This window comes from Micropterus salmoides, unplaced genomic scaffold (genome assembly GCF_014851395.1).
Source record: "Micropterus salmoides isolate LMB-PRFRI ecotype aquatic unplaced genomic scaffold, ASM1485139v1 Ms_hic_scaffold_5, whole genome shotgun sequence".
NCBI lineage: Eukaryota > Metazoa > Chordata > Actinopteri > Centrarchiformes > Centrarchidae > Micropterus > Micropterus salmoides.
In genome coordinates, this window is record NW_024044237.1 from 21518231 (window position 1) to 21534850 (window position 16620).

General features: G+C 40.1%; 2 protein-coding genes across 8 annotated transcripts in view; one reads left to right on the top strand and one right to left on the bottom strand.

The window, feature by feature from the left end:
* Nucleotides 1-16620, bottom strand: part of macrod1 (mono-ADP ribosylhydrolase 1) — a 114216-nt gene that overhangs the window by 53009 nt on the left and 44587 nt on the right. For all 6 annotated transcript variants that reach the window (XR_005441976.1, XM_038699755.1, XM_038699757.1 and 3 more), the window contains exon 4: nt 277-306. Coding sequence is in view for 5 of the 6 variants with exons in the window: in XM_038699755.1 (XP_038555683.1) it covers nt 277-306 (30 nt within the window). In the remaining variant the exon portion in view is untranslated. The remainder of the gene's footprint in view (nt 1-276; nt 307-16620) is intronic.
* The window catches only part of flrt1b (fibronectin leucine rich transmembrane protein 1b), a 34678-nt gene continuing 24363 nt past the window's right edge, over nt 6306-16620 (top strand). Inside the window, exon 1 of one of the 2 annotated variants that reach the window (XM_038699747.1) lies at nt 6306-6414. The gene's annotated coding sequence lies outside the window, so the exon portion shown is untranslated. Of the gene's footprint in view, nt 6415-11076; nt 11735-16620 lie in introns of those variants that run through there. The other variant, XM_038699746.1, reaches the window with a different exon arrangement.

Below are 16620 nucleotides of genomic sequence, written 5' to 3' on the forward strand. Positions count from 1 at the left end.
ACACGGCGCATGCAAACGCACCGTGAACACCTGCCACAACAAAGAGCTACCTGCTACCAGACACAAAGAAAAATACACACCAGACACAGGACACTCACACATAAACACACTCTTTGGCTGGTACAGTGCACTGCATCATCTGATTAAAGCAACAACGGTTTAAATTATTTGGTGTCTGGAAAGGACTATTTGCACCACAAAGCTTGTTATAGCAACAAGTGTCTTGGCAAGCACACAAACACACACAACCAATGGATCAGACAGGTTGCGACTTACCTCCACCTCCGCCGAGCAGAGTCTTGTTGGCTGAAAGAGAGACAAGAAAGAGGAAATATTTATGAAACACACACACCTAAAAACAACAATTGGTGTATGCGCAGAACACTTTTCAGCAACAATTTTAATTATTAATTAATCATTACAGTCATTTACAGTAAATCAAGCAAAACTGGCTAATATTCTCTAGTTTCAGCATCTGAGATGTTGCTTTACATTAGTTTAAATTGAATATCTTTGAGTTTTGTTCAGCAAAACAAGACATAATTTACAAATTGTACAATAAACAATCAACAGATTAATCAGTAATGAAAACAACACTTAGTTGCAACCGTAACCACAGCTAACGCAAAATGTAACATTGCTGAAGTCAAGATTACATCCCATCTCAGGATTTGGACTGTTGGTCAAACAAAACAACACATTTGAAGACGTCACCTTGGGATCTCAGAACGTGTGATGAGCATTTTTAAAGACTTTCAAGATTTTTTCCTTCAACAAATACATTGATAATAAAAATAATTGTTAGTTGCAACCAAAATAACTACTAATACAAAATGCAGTACTGACTACAGCTGAATTCCAGGTTAAATTGGTAGCTTTGATTGCATTACATTGACCTTTCACCACAGTGTTAAAAAAACACATCACAATTATTAACTGCCGAGTTTCTTCATTTGCACTGTTTGTGTGCGTGTGGGCGTGCTGTTCAGAAACTCTGATCTCCTAAGACTTAATCAAGTTTTTTTTTTAATCTAATTGGGTGAACTTTTGTGTACCAAAATAGTTTGAGGCTTTTGCTTATATTTACTTGCTGGGGAAAAAATGTGTCTCCATAATTTGTTATTGGTGTCAGCATTTCTCAACAAGAGTGGTTCTCAATCAAAGTCCTCAGGGCTCACAGTGCTGCTGTTTTTTTCCAACCAGCGAGTCATCGCAGGTATAACTCAGTCACTGATTAGATAGATAGAATGAGAACCAGTAGGCCCTAAGTCTCGCCAATGAGGACTGAGGAGCAGGGAAAAGTAAGAACAAGCAGCTTCTCTGCATGCAAAGCTAATGAATAAAGTGATAATGAAGCTACAGTCCAAAGGAAAATACTAAAGAGAACAAATATGCAAGCAATATGGTTCAATTTGTCTTTTAGTTATGAAACAGTCAATCATACAGCGACTTTCTACCTGGAAAACAAGGTGACTGTTACTTAAATAAAATAACAATATAATGAGCTCTTTTTCCAGCGTGAGGAGTTGAGAACTAATGCTGACTGACCAGTGTGTCCCAAGTCATTACCTTCCCGATTCGAATGAAGATACTGCACATGTTTGAAGAGTGTAAATTGCTGGCAGGGTTATATGGCTGGCCGCAGCTGCTTCCAATATGTGAAACCAGTGTTCATGTGTTTTTTTTTCTTACCTGCATAATCCATAAATGTGCACTAGCCCAAGGGCATCTGCAGCGCTTCCAGAAAACTAAAACAAACTCACACAAATCATGTTTTCCCAATTCTTTGCCTGCTCGTAGATCAAATTTTGGTTGCTGTGACAATGTTAGGAAAACCTGATAAGCACATAATCTCTCTCTGACCGTTACAAAGTTACGTCAGAACACACGGGCTCTCATTTTAGTTACTCTTTGCCAGTAGGCATTGTGCCAATTGGGTCCGCGCTCAGATAGTGTATCAGGCAGGTTGGATTTAGAGAGGGAAGAGAGACTACATTCCACAGCTGTCTTTCACCTTCCCCAACTGCCTCATTAATCCCACTTAATTTCAGCATTTAAACACAATATACTTCTCTGTATATGTGAACCACTGTCTCACTAACATCTCCCAAAGGAAACATCTCCCCTTTCTTATTTGAAGAAGAATTGAAAAAAGAAAGTTATTTAATGTGACAGTGTGAAACTATTTCAGATGCACAGCTTGTTTAAGAGTTGATAGATCTCATGAGGAACTGAAATAAAGCTCATTCAGATGTAAAAGCTCAGACAAATATAATGTCTCCATTAAGTCTCCCATTCATCCTGATTAGCTGCAGGCCGAATATAAGAGTGATATCACATGCTGGGTCTTGTTAATACTCGCCCATGTTGACTAACACGCCCCAGGCTATATAAATACATCTGAAGTGAGTGCTGAAAGATTTCCTTATAAAAAAAAGACAAATCTGCTTGAAGTAGAGAAGATGCACTCCAACATGGAACACCACAGTGTTGTTGGTGGAGGAGCTGGGACAACAGGATTGGGACGCACAAGCTAGTTTTAAATCAATCACTCCTAGACAAGCGATTTACAAAATCGGGTTGCACCATTAAAACTTAAGAAATGTCTTCGCTAGTCAGGCTTTAGTTATGTGGAAATCAGTTGCCAGACAACAGCAAAATTGTCCTATTGGAAGGAATAAAGCATGTAAAGAGCAAGTCACAGTAGTGTCACAAAAGCTGTAATATAACTGCAAAAATAACAGTTTCAGAGGGGGAAACTATATATTAAAAAATGCTGTCAAACCTATATAAATGTATGTATTACTTTGTTTTATTTATATCTGCATACATGAAGAAATATGTGTTTTAGAGATAGATGTATTCATGCAATTTAAATTGAGTGGGAAATATCTGATTATGCTAACCTAGTTGTTTATTTAGTGTAATGATATTTGTAATTTGAGATATTTTGAGTTATTTTTATTAAATGTAATTTAACATCTTCCAAATTTACATTATTATTGTACAGCATTTTAATCAAATGTCCAGTCAGATGCTTCAGTAAATATTACTGGGTACAAATATTCAGCAACAGCAAATCTTTACATAACAAGCAGTTTATGTGTTGCAATCTAGTGATGTGTAAATCTCCACTTAGTAAACACTAAATTTGAACTTATGAGGAGCTCTTGCAACAGACCCCAGATACATACTACGAGCGGTTGGCTTCACTTTCTGCTCAACTATGTAGGGTCCCACACCCAAACTCATCAGAGAGGGGGAACAAAAAGATGTTTTATTAAGACCCATTACAATTTTATATCTAATGCTGTATTTTTTGTTGTTTTTAATGGCACATTTCTCATTGAATATTTTGAAGATATGAGAGAAAAGGAAACTAGCAGTTACCTCACAACTCACAGTTGTCACAGTTTAACCACCTGGAAAAGGTGGATCAAAAATCCTGGTCAGGATATCAGAAAAACAGCACGAAGGGGTTCCTTCAGTGCACTTCAAATGAAAAATATGCCTGTGGATGCTTTTACAGTTATGTATCAGTTTATGGACTTATCTTGTGATGCAGTGTGGGGGAAAAAATTCACTTGCTTTCCTACCTGTACTGTCTACACTTATGTCAGTTAATGGCGAACATTTCCCAAAGTGTCATCGCAATAAAGCCCAGAGAACAGACTCAAGCTGGGAAATTCCTACAGTCAAGAAAAAAGTCAAAAGACAACATGTTTTATGGTTGTATTGCCTTCTGGATTACTGAGGCTGCCATCAGTGTAGAAATCTGTATCTCCTCCTCTGCGATGTATTTCTCCCAGTAAAACTGATGTGATGAACGGCTGCTGCAAAATGGTGCGTATAAAAAGAACTCTTCTACTTCCTTCTGAGGGACTGACAACAAAGCCTCTCTGTGTTTTAGATTGCTGAGGTGTCTTTTTCTATAATCACGCTCCATTGTAGCTGCTGAAAACGTCAGTGAGAGGTGACACTGTCTGTGTTTGGACATCATCAGAAATAAGGAAAATATAGTTAACAAAATGGCAACAAAATGGCATCAGAATTGCAAGGTACATATGCAGCAAAGTAGTATGCGTGGAACTTGAACATTGCAAACTTATTTATACCATCCTTCCATCTTAAACCACTTATTTGGGGTCGTGTCACGGGGGGCTGCAGCTCCAGCAGGGGACCCCAAACCTCCCTTTCCCAAGCCACATTAACCAGCTCTGACTGGAGGATCCCAAGGCGTTCCCAGGCCAGTGTGGAAATATAATCTCTTCACCTATTCCTGGGTCTTCCCCGAGGCCTCCTCCCAACATATTTCTACATTTAAATAAATATCAGTGTCAAGAAAGGCAACCTAAAAGATCATGTCATGCCTGCCTTGGCCTCTGTATGCTTCAAACAAAGTGCTTGTTGGATTGTCTAAGTGAGAGCTCAGATGGAAAACAGCCCTACTTAAAAAGAAAATGCTGAATTAGTGGGGCTGTGACGGTTCAGGTACTTGTGAGATATAGAAATACCATCCGGGAAGTCCAATTTTAAGTAATAGACCCATGACTCCGAAGGCTTGTCAGACACCAAAACTGCACTGCAACTTGTAAGAGTAATTTGACAAGTTGAGCCAGGTTAAAGATCTATACTGCCATTTTATGAATAAGGGGGTGTGTTTTATTCACATAGGATTAACGTTTATATGAACACTATCTAACAGCGTCTCCCTCCCTCCACACCTCTACGACAGCTTAGGGAGGCTGCGTCTGACAAATTTCTGTAAATGTCCGATAGCGACACTCATGCCCACGTCACGGAGCAATTCGCCAGGTGTGGTAGGTGTGTAAGTAGGCAGGATTTGAACTTCTCTATGAAACTCTCTCCCCCTTTTTTACACCCTTCTCACTTTTAATGTGTGCAACCAAGTGCAACACCACAAATCCCTTGGAGGAGAGACTGTCCGACACTCACTACACTGTTATCCCCACTGGTATGATCTAACGAATCAAGACAACAAAGAAATGCAAAAGAAACTGAGCTCTTTCCCACAGACAAGCTCAGTAAACACGTTGTATGACCATAGTCCGGTTGAAGTAACTCTTTCTGTCTTTACTTCACTGCAGCATGTTAAAAAATGTATCAAACACTAATGTAGGGTTGGCTGCTTACGTTTCCTGTAGCGTTACAATATACTTTTGCTATGGTAGCTACTAGGAACTCTATGCATGAGTTCATAATCATATACACGGTCGGCTGCCCAGGCAATGCAGAAGCTATAATCCCACATCATATTTTCACTTTATTTTCACTTTCAGAGAAGGTGCGCTTCAAAGTTTTACCTTCACAAGTACAGACATAATTTTTATTTTATCTCCCCATTTAAAATTTATCTCGCTTGTGATCTTTATTCATGGGATTATATAATTATTAAGATTGCCTTATATAAGGTACAATAGACTTATGATAAATTATCACTGATCCCCTGTAATACTGCTGTTCTCTGTGTGGACACATCAGTGCTTGAGACAGAACCAGCCTCGGAGGGGAAACAAAGGCATCAAAGCAACCAAAACACTCATGTGTATGCACAATCATGCAGTTGCAGGGACGTGGACACACACACAGCGGGGTGTGAGCACCACGAAATGTGCACGCACATACACCATACTCGCCAGCAGTCGCACGTACACACATACAAATGCAGACAGTTTGGGTAACCATGGCGACAGCAAAGCCCAAAGGTTTGTTACTGAAACCTAGTTAATTAGAGAGAGAGAGAGAGAGAGAGAGAGAGAGAGAGAGAGAGAGAGTGAGTGAGTAAGTAATGTCGATACTCAAGGGAAAGTGTTTCACCATCTGTTAAAACCCACATGTACCCGGTCGAGAGTAACTATGTGTGTGTGTGTGTGTGTGTGTGTGTGTGTGTGTGTCTGTTAGAGTATTTGAAGTGTGTGCGCGCACTGGCCGCAGTTGTTGCATGGGCAAAAACAAACACACACAACTTCCTTCTCCCGTGGCGCCGAATACATTAAGGTTAACAGTTTCTTATTTGTATTAGATGAATAATTGGAATAGCTAATGCTGAATGGCTAAATAAAGCGTGCTAGCATCTGCTACTGAGACACACCAATTATTAGAGTGGGGAAGGGATCAGGGTGATAAGTTACACAACTGCATACAGAGTGAGAGAGAGTGGAGGAGGGTGGGTAAGTTGACAGGGAGAGAGTGGAGGTGGAGAGTGTGAGGTGTCGGGGGACAGAGGGAAGGCTCAGGGAGGGGAGGAGAGGGGAGGGGAGGGAGGGGTGACAAAGAGTGAGTGAGAGAGACAGAGACAAAGTGAAAGAGAGTTCAGGGTGGAGACGGGAGACGCAGGACTAAATTTGCTGGGAACATAAAACAACAAGATGGAGTGTACTCCTTTCTCGGGAGGTAGGTAATCACGCTGAGGGGGGAGAAAGACACACAGAGAGAGAAATAGAAGGATTGAGGGGCTGGATAGATTGCTGCATCAGTGAAGGACAAGAGCTAAATGCTTAAAACCTGGCCAGGCAGAGGAGGAGGAAGAAGTTGGCTGTGTCATAGAAAGAGAGAGCGAAAGCACTCATTTGCTGTTTGGCTCAGAGTAAATTGAGGTTTAACCACCTGTGTGTGTGTGTGTGTGTGTGTGTGCGTGAGAGAGAGTGTGTGTGGATGTGTCTGTCTGTGTGTGGGATTATGTTAGAAGTCAGGAGTAATGATGATGACGATGATGACAGCAAGCTTAAATCTCCTTTGCATGATGCTCTGTTTTAAACCAGTCTTCTGTCTTTGCTTTCTGTAGCCCTCCATCTTATTCTTCTTTCTCTCTGCACTCCGCGCCCTCTCCCCCTTTATTCCCCAGGCCCCAGTGCAACCTGTTTGTGTATTCCTCCCTCTCCTGTTTCTCTCTCTCTCTCTCTCTCTCTCTCCTCTATCCACTTGTCCTAACCACCATACCTCTTTCAGCCATTTCATTTCTGGCCATCATTTAGTTGGTCCACTTGAGCATGCCAATCAATTTGCTGGCGTACTTACAGAAAAAAAAGAGGACAAAGCTAATGATACAGCGCAGGATAAATGCAGACACGGTTCTACACCTTTATCTGGGATTAAATGAGATTATAGTAAGGCTAAATTGATCCTTAGGTTTAAATAAAACATCACTTATTCAGCAAAGGAAGGTAAAGATTAAGAGGAGAAACGGAACCTACAAAAACTAGAGATTCCCAAAAGATATAAGCATTTTCTTTCAATGACAAACCCTCTAATTTCTGTATTTATTAAGTATTTCTTTAAGCATTAAGCTTTTAAAGTATTAACTAAAGGTTGTCCAACACTGCGCATCAAAATCAACAATCCAGAAAGATCATCGTAGGGATGCCTCCTTACTGTAAGGCTACAGATGTAAGAAATATCCTTTGCAGTAAATTAGCTTAGCTGTTTTTCTTAGTTGCAGCTGTGTTTCATACCCTTTCCTTGGTCGTTCAGCAAATTAAGCTCCCGAGTCTCACAGTGAAAGCGTTTTCAAGCTTCCTTCCTTCCTTGATATGAAACACTTGTATTTCACCTCAAGGTTGTGACTCTGACGTACTGAGACCATGTAGTGAACAGAGAGAAACACTGTTGGATCTTTACAACACAAATACCTCATCGTATTCAACTTTGTATCAAAAAACCTATAGCAATTTATTTGAACAGGTCTGGTTTGAAAGTAGATTTTTAAGTGAAGTGATGTACCAAACGTTGCTAATTACTTAAGCTGTAGTTATGTTGCTACATTCTTACAATGCATTCACACCTGCAGAAACAATACGAAACAAAGCATCTGTTAGTACCTCATTTGAAATTAATGCTATAATAATAATAATCTTTATTTATATAGCACATTTCTTAACACTGTTACGTGCGTTACAAAAATAAGTAAACCAGAGCAGAGAGATCTCCAACAACTTGGAAACAGAAGACAGCTGACCAGTACTTTATGCAAATGAGCAGTGATGCGGTGGAGAATTACCAACTTAAGTATTCACTTTGCGTCCTTCCGCTGTAAACTCTCTTGTGACTATAGTCGCAACAACAGTTGGCTGTAGTTTGCGTCCTTCCTCAACAACTCGAACAGAAACACCCAGCTGGCCATCATAGAGGGAAACTCCCTCAAGTCTTCAGGGTGCTGATTACAGTTTTGATTACCAATTTGTTTTGGGTAAAGCCATTGGTGAGACGATGCAAGTAATGTTACATTATAGATTAGGTCTTTGATAATTTTTTATTTGTCATTTTTTTAACATTTTATGGAGTAAATGGTTAATTTGTTCATTTCAAAGTTGACATTTTAATCTATAATAGATAGTTGTAGCTCCAAGTTCCTAAGATCTCTTAAAGTTGTACTCAAGATGGATGTAACTTTATTTTAAGAATGTTTTGTTGCACTTTTGTTTTATCATTAAGACCTATTTAATTTTATAGAAATCAGAGGCTACAAGTCTATTAGCTAGTCTCCCAGTGGGAGTTATTTTTAAATGTTTGACAATACTGTCCCAACCGCCTCCTATAATCCTAGACACAAACAAAAGAGGTAACTCAGTGACTTAGCAGCCAATTTGTTGTTCAGCGAGTCTGTAAATCACTCATAGTGCTACTGCAGCCCTGTGGCGTTAACAGGTGGAGTTTTTGCATGCAAATCATACATAAAGCCACCCCCATCCACCTGTAAACAAAGTGATGGGTTAATTATAAAAAAAAAATACTCTACAATAGTTTGATTGACTTGTTTTAGATTCTTTATACATTTAGTAACTCTTAATATGGACGCTTGTGCCAATTCAGACTGTCTGACCAGACATCACCCAGATGTTCAACAGGTTAGCGCTCCTTTTAAGCCTTTAACAACATAACAGATAATATGTGCCTACACTACCCCCCTAGAGTATGATCAACTAATATGACCAACATACAAATATGTGAGAGAGGGAAGTTGCAAAGTTTGAGGTATGTTGAGGATGAGGAAAGTTTGGAGATGACTATTAATTGGTTTCTGTGGTCTGACCACTTGAGCAATCGGACTTAAACATCTGCAAAATGAGCACCGTATTTTACTTATAAAATTACAATCATCAGTGCAGAAGTTTTACTGTTTAATATAGAGAATTAAATATTAAGCATTAATGTTTTTTGACCATCTTTATTTGTTACAACATTCTACACTGTACACAGCAAATTCGTCAAATCAAATCAATATTCTATAAGTTGTGAACCTTTGAGTCCAAATCATATTGTATTGTAAGTTTCTGCCAATACAACCACCTGTTTTTGTTGGTAATGTGAGTGCGCTTTAACCTGTTTTTGCTTAAGACAATAATTGCTTACACAGGGCTATTAAACTGATACCATGAGGGATAACTAGACCATAAATTACTGTGATTTACCACAGACGCACTAATAGCTCCTATAAGAATATGGCTGCCATTTTTCATTAAGGAAACTATAAATCAAAATGAAAAAAATATTAAACTGATTTGAATGATCCAATTATAACAGCACGCAATTAGCATTACTATTTGTTTTTGTAGGATGGGGAAAGAAATATTACAATATAATGTAATGCATAACAACAATATCACAATCAATGCACATAAGAGCATACCACTGTGGAGATAAATGGCTACTTCCCATCAGTCCTACCAAAAACTGATTATACACATTGCAAAGGTTACATTTGTTGCAGGACTAAAGGAATTGGATTGCATTATAGTGTTGAGGAGTTCACGCTATTGTGTTTTACATTAAAATTAAAAATTTATTATACTGCAAAGGGTTATTTAGGCAGTTTCTAGTAGAGATTGACCGATAAATCAAACAATATTAATTTAACACAGATGTATCGGTTTCAGTGGTGGCCAATATTTCTGAATGTTTGGGGTAATTTAGAAACAGTGATGACATTACAGAGAGCGCTGACAAGTTTGTAAAACTGCAAAGTATCCAGCTCACGTCATTTAATGGTCACCATTCTATAAAAAAAAACTATTTGAGGGATGCTTATCAAAAGATATCTGTCGAGATATCAATAACTGCTCTGTTATTTTCAAATCAGTACCATCTTTAATAAATTCAGTATCGGCCAGGCACTAGTTTCTACTGTCGATAGTCATATTGTCTCTTTCTGATCGTGACTGTGAGTCAGACTATGCAAGTTGCTTGGATTGAATCAGGCTAAATCCTGGGAAGCTATCTCTGGAAAATCGCCAGAGGGTGCTGGTGGTGCAGCTGCTCTCTGAACCATGGCCCCTAGGGGCCCACATGAACCTTTTACAGCTGTAGACAATAAAATGGTGCATGTGTGTGCGTTTGGATGGAGTTAAGTGTTTTTTCACCCAGGTCTGGCATGACCATGTTCTGCCAGTGAAAGCCTCATTTAATACTCTATGCAGCGCCCAAAGGGCTAAGCTGTGGTAACTCTTTTGTGAGAGAACTGCCCAAAGGTAATAAATGCAAATTAATTGTGAGGTATGCCTCTTAGGCAAATAAAAATCATTGGTCATGAAGCCTGAATTAAAACACGTCAATATCAGTTGAACCAGTGCTGAACCAGCAGTCACTAGCTGACTCTCAGCTAAAGGAGTCAAGGAACCTTGTGGTGAACCGACCCTGATAAAGTATGTCAGTGACAGCATTTGTGTTACATTAGACTGTCTGTTTTAATTAAAACTCAAACTGACTCTGATATATAGAACCGAGCTTCCTTTCTACATTCCTTTCAAGTGTGAGAAACCTTCCTCCTTTCTTCCCTCAGGGGCTGAGATCCTCTAATTTTCCATCTAAAAGGCCCCTAAACTGGCTGCATACGCGGCCCCACAGCACCATCTATACAGTCATTGGGCTTTGTGTGTGTGTGTGCGTGTGCACCTGTCAGTCTAATGTCTGGTGAGTTGTCGGTAATTGTTGGACCGTGGCGACCTGCTGAACCCCTGTAACGGAGCTCAGAGAGCCACTGTAAAGAGTGCCCCCCCACCACAAACCCACTCACCCCCCCACACACACACAGAAAACACCGCGCGCAGCCTCGGCGCGAGAAGCAGAAGAATAGGAGGATATATCGTGCGCTGGAGGCGACACCTGTCAAGCCTTTACTAAACACAGTTGGTTTATTTTGAAAGACTTCGGCGCCCTGAAGACTTGGGGGATAAACCGAGGTGGAAATAGAGATTAGTCGCACCTTTTGCCGCTGTTTTGCGCTCAGGGAGAGACACGGAGCCCTTTGAGGAGAGAAAAAAGGAGTAGGCTATGTAGCATTGACGTTATGACAAGCCGTTTCTGGAGTTCAAGTAGCGAAGTTGACGTAGGTTAGATGTCGGCTGAGGGGCGCTAACTGACAGCGAGAACCGGGAGCAAAAAGAGAGAAAAAAACGTGACTTTATCCGAGGTTAGTCTCTCTCTCTCTCTCTCTCTCTCTCTCTCTCTCTCTCTCACACACACACACTCGCTCCAAACACATTAACCCACAGTAGAGCCCAGTGTGAAACAACAGGGTTGGGAGATAACTAGTGCACATCGCGGAGCTCCGGTGCGGGCGGACCGAACATCCCCCCCCCCCACCCGTCCCTCCGCGGCGCGTTACAGGCTGCTCACCGGGACTTAACGGACCCGCAAAATCTATTAAGTTGAGAAGATGATTTGACAGGGATGCCTTGAGGGAAGCGACCAGGAGGGCGGCAGAAAATGGATAACAAAGGTATGATCTGTTTCGGTGTTGATGACTGTGCATTCGTGGAGGAAAAAGGGTAAACTGCATTCAGGTGATACTGAGGGACTGTCACCCTCTTATATTTTGCTCATGGTGGTGGCATGTTGATGCTAACAGGCTATTTTTTTCTTCTTTTCTTTTTTTAAAATTCTTGTTGAAAAATATGTGTCCTTTATTATATGGATCTGTGTTCATTTGTGCTGCTACCTGCTGGACCAACACAAAAAAGTCAGAGATTTAAACAGCAGGGCTTCAGAGAGTTACAGGCAAAGGGAGATTAAAGTGAGAGATTATATTTTGTAAAGAGACATAATTCCCACTTGCATGTTTCCTCTCATCTCTCCCATCGCTCTTCTCTGCTCCCTCCCTGCATCCCTCATGTGAACAATAGTGCGTGTGTGTTTTTCATGTGTGCATTCATGTGGTCTTTTGTGTGTGTGTGTGTGTGTGTGTGTGTGTGTTTGTTTGCATTTGTCAGAAGGGCCAAGACTGTCTCCCACTGGACATGCCCTTCTTACGTGACAATGTCTGCACACCTCCACCACCTCAACACACACATAAGGGCCTGTGTGCTTTGATGCTCCATGTTGTGCAGGACACCAACTAGACTAAAAACACACAAACAAAACATTGCATCATCCAACTCATTTGAGCACAGCTGCCTAACATCTCTCACTGGATGTAAACACAAACGTACACGCGCATTGTATATGTACAAGCACAGGATTAGCAGTCATACGGGGCCATATTGAGACAGCAGATTAGAATGAGACTCTCATTGCCAAAGCCGTACAGAACATGGGATTAAAGAAGAAAGGCAGGCATGGATGGATGGAGTGATGAACAGAGAACAAGGGAAGAGAGTGAGAGGCAAAGAGACCAAAAGGGGGGCAAGAGAGAAAAAGAGAGAGAGCAGCACAGAACATGAGATTAAAGTGTAATGTCCTAGAGAGAGAGAGAGAGAGAGAAAGAGAGAATCCAGGGCAAGTCATGCAGTTAGAGGGAACTGCACATTGGCAGAATGTGGAGAGAATAAAGAAGAGGAGAAGGCTGCAGACACTCTTTCTCTATCGCCTCCCTTTTGATCTCCTCTTATTCACCCATCCGACAGCAGCAGGAGAGGAGCTGGAGAGGAGCGCTGCTTATATAACTCTCCATTTGAAACACAATAAACCAAGAAGGGGTTTGATAAAACACACACACACACACAATAGGCATATTATGATTGTTAAATTGCCAAACAAAATTAAAAAATAAAACGTGGGCAGAGAGGTGTTCCCAGTCAAGCAGACCTCAGCGTCGTCTCTGTGCCTGAATGGCAGTATTTTTCATTTCCTGACATCTGTTACAGGCATCATTTATCCTAACAAAAGGCCCTGCTTACACCTCAGGAGCTGTTTAAAATCCCCTGGCCGAGCTTCTGTTAAGACTTTAGCATCACATGTGTTAAAAGACATGTTAGTGCCAATGTGTTCAGCACAGCATGTATCAGCTGTGAAGACTTTTGTAGACCCTAGGTGTGTGGTCCTAAATTAAAAAGAATTACTTCTGACAGATTATTCACACCTTTTCACGCAGCTTTTAGTATTGCTGACTTACCTGTGCAATCAGGTTGCTGATGCGAATATCAGACTAATAAAAGGTGCCTTATTGTGAAAATATGATTGATGAGCTCGATTTTAAAACAAAAAATAAGGTATTAGATCTTCCAAAGTATCAGCTAAATTGTATACTGATCTGTAGAAGGACTGGACCGATTCTCCATGTAGAATTTATGTTATTGAGGCTCAGTACTCATTCTTAATTCAACACCTCATGAAATTTGATTCTTAAACCTGCACCTCCAGATTATTTTGGCCACTTGGGGGCAGTGCAACAAGCTCGAAACACAACATAGACTACTATCGCAATAATAAATATAAAATTGACACAGTGGATGTATTAGCAAACAGTTGCCTATTTACACACACAACAGAGACGGTGCAACTTGGCGAATGTAAGTCCAATATTGACTCTACTTCATCACCAAGGGAAATATCAGGCTATTGAGCTGCTAAACACTCCATGTTAACCAGCTATAGTTGATAACTTTCTCTGCCTGCTGTTTGGTTGCTGGGCAGGTAGTGTACTGTGGGTTTATCAGAGCTTTCTTTACTAAAAATAATAAAGTTGTGGGCTGAGAAACCAAAACAGTGAGCTGAATGACGCTACAATGCTCTGTAGCGCTGAGGGGAAATGCAGAGCCGTGTGAGTCTTTTTCTGTCGGTTCATTACCGCAATGACGCCTTTCACATTACATGTCATTTTTTCAGCATTATTAATACAAAAATCTTGATCAGTGCATTTAACATATCTAGAACTTGATAAATGACTGAAAACATACCTCCTTTCTTGCTGATCTGTATACAAGCAATTTATTCCATACAGTCAAATGTTAAACCCCTGTAGCATGACCCCGGGGTTACAACTACCCCCAGTTTTTGTCAGCAGCGAGGGCATTTCTCCCTGGTGGTGGCTTTTACCAGCAAGTGATTACATGTAGTTGTGAGCAGTACGTATGCACCCTGTGGCAGAACAGCAGGTGGCAAGAGGAAGAGATGACTCTGTGCTTCATGTTTCTAAGCAGTATGTCTGCTGTCCTGAGGCTATTTGACCTTCTTATCTAATGCGCCTACCTGAATGAATTCTAATTCTGTTAATCTATTAATTCATTATTTTACCTCCTTATTTTAGCTTCATAATATTTAGTTCCTCCTACTATTGCTTACATCTATTACAAATTAGGAATTGATTTACATCACTTTTAAACACTGTTCTCAGCCTTGTTTTCATGCCTACAGTTATGACATTCAGCATTAATGTTTCAATATAAAATGTAAATAATTCAGCAGTATAAAACCAGGACTGGGCTGTTACTATGCATATCAATGCTTTTCGACTTTGGCAGGCTGTTAACATTTCCTTTTATTAATGATTCAATATTGGAATTGGTACCCATCCAAATCAATATATGATTGTAACAAATGGAAGATATCCATGCTGCCCTCGACTGGCTTGTGGCCTTTGTGAAGTCCACTGACCAGTCAGATGAATTGAACCAGACCAGGTAATGATTTATTGATCAGCAAGAGAGGAAATTGTCCTGTCATCTTCATGGTCACAGCATACATCAAAAAACAAATAGAGAATATGTAGTATACAGAACCCAATAATGATATTTATTTACAAAATATATATCCAAGTATATGTTAAGGTAGACTGTGATTTGGTGGAACAAACTATAAGAACAGGAGTAGGAGGGGAGTGCCTACTATATATAGATCTCCAAATATACCTGTGCATTAATGTTTCCAGGCACCCCACCCTATTAAAGCCTGTGTGTGAGAAACACTGCACTTGTAGCCAGATTTAGAGTTTAACCCGCCCCCGAAACAATGATTTCATAACCGTGTCCTGAACAGCTTTACAGAGACTCAGACTGAGACAGCACCCAGTTTGATTTGCTGAGGATTACGGCACATTTTCTCATCCTTAACAAATACTAGTGGAAAATAAAGCTCATTAAGATCCAGAACAGTCCGCTACTCCAATATGAACTTCACATTTCAGTTTAAATTTTTGTTTTCAAAAATTCACAGTTTATTTAATGGCCGAAACAACATGTTTGTAGATAACACTTGCACTGTCCCAGATTATAAGAAAAACTGATAAAAAAAAATGTCCCTACTCTTTATACAATTGATAGAAAATCATAATGTAAATGGTGGGCCAGCACATTAAGTCACATACGATGTGCTCTTAATAAGTCATGGGTTTGAACCTCTCTCAGTTCTCTGATCTTATAGAAGAAAATAAATGAAAATGTAAAGAACCCTGGGGCGACAGAGCTTTCACCATCGCAGCCCCCTCCCTCTGGAACTCCTTACCCATACACATCCGAGATTGCAGCGACATGGACTCTTTCAAATCACTTATCAAAACCCACCTTTTTAGACTAGCTTTTAACATCAAATAGAGCCACTTGCTCTCATGTATTTCCGCACCACATGTTTTTATCTACTGTTTGTATATTTTATATTATGCCATTTATGTTTTTAATCGGTTTTAAATGTACATAACTTCTGCTTTTACCTGTAAAGTGTCTTTGAGTGTTCTGAAAAGCGCTATAGAAATAAAATGTATTATTATTATTATATTATTATTAAAGAAGGAACACTCCTATCTGCAAAAGGACAACGCACAGGCTCATTAAACATAGTATTAACATGGTATTAACATGTGATCTGTATCTGGATAATGACATTCAATCCATGGGCCTTTCCGTTTACACCTGGTGTTAACAAGAATTCTTCATTCTGCCCGCCTTGTGATCAGATGTCAATATGCAAATTAGTTAGGCAAGGCTGGGGAACTTGTCCACAAACATGGCACATCCCAGTAAAAAAAAAAAAAAAAAAGTAATGCTAACCACAGGCATCACTCATAAATCACTTTGTGTGAGGGAAGACTAGCTTTTGCCAGGCTCACTTGTGCGGATAAGACAATCTTTCAATTTGCTGGGTGATTTCTTTCCCCTAAAAGTATCTATAATGGATTTTTTTATAATAACATATGAAATGACAATGTGAAGACAGTGTAACAATGTGTCGCTCGTAGTGATGAACCTTCAGAGAATTATCACATGAATCTGTAGCTTGCCTCAGCTTTACTGAGCTTTATAGTGAGTTTTCACTCATTGTTTAGCTCTCTGGCCCACAACTTTGCTGTTTTGGTTCACTCTCACCGCTCTCATAGCATCATTTTCAGTCACAGCAGTTTTCCTTGAAAAAGCTCTAAAAACCCACTGCACACTACTTGCTCAGCACCAAACATCA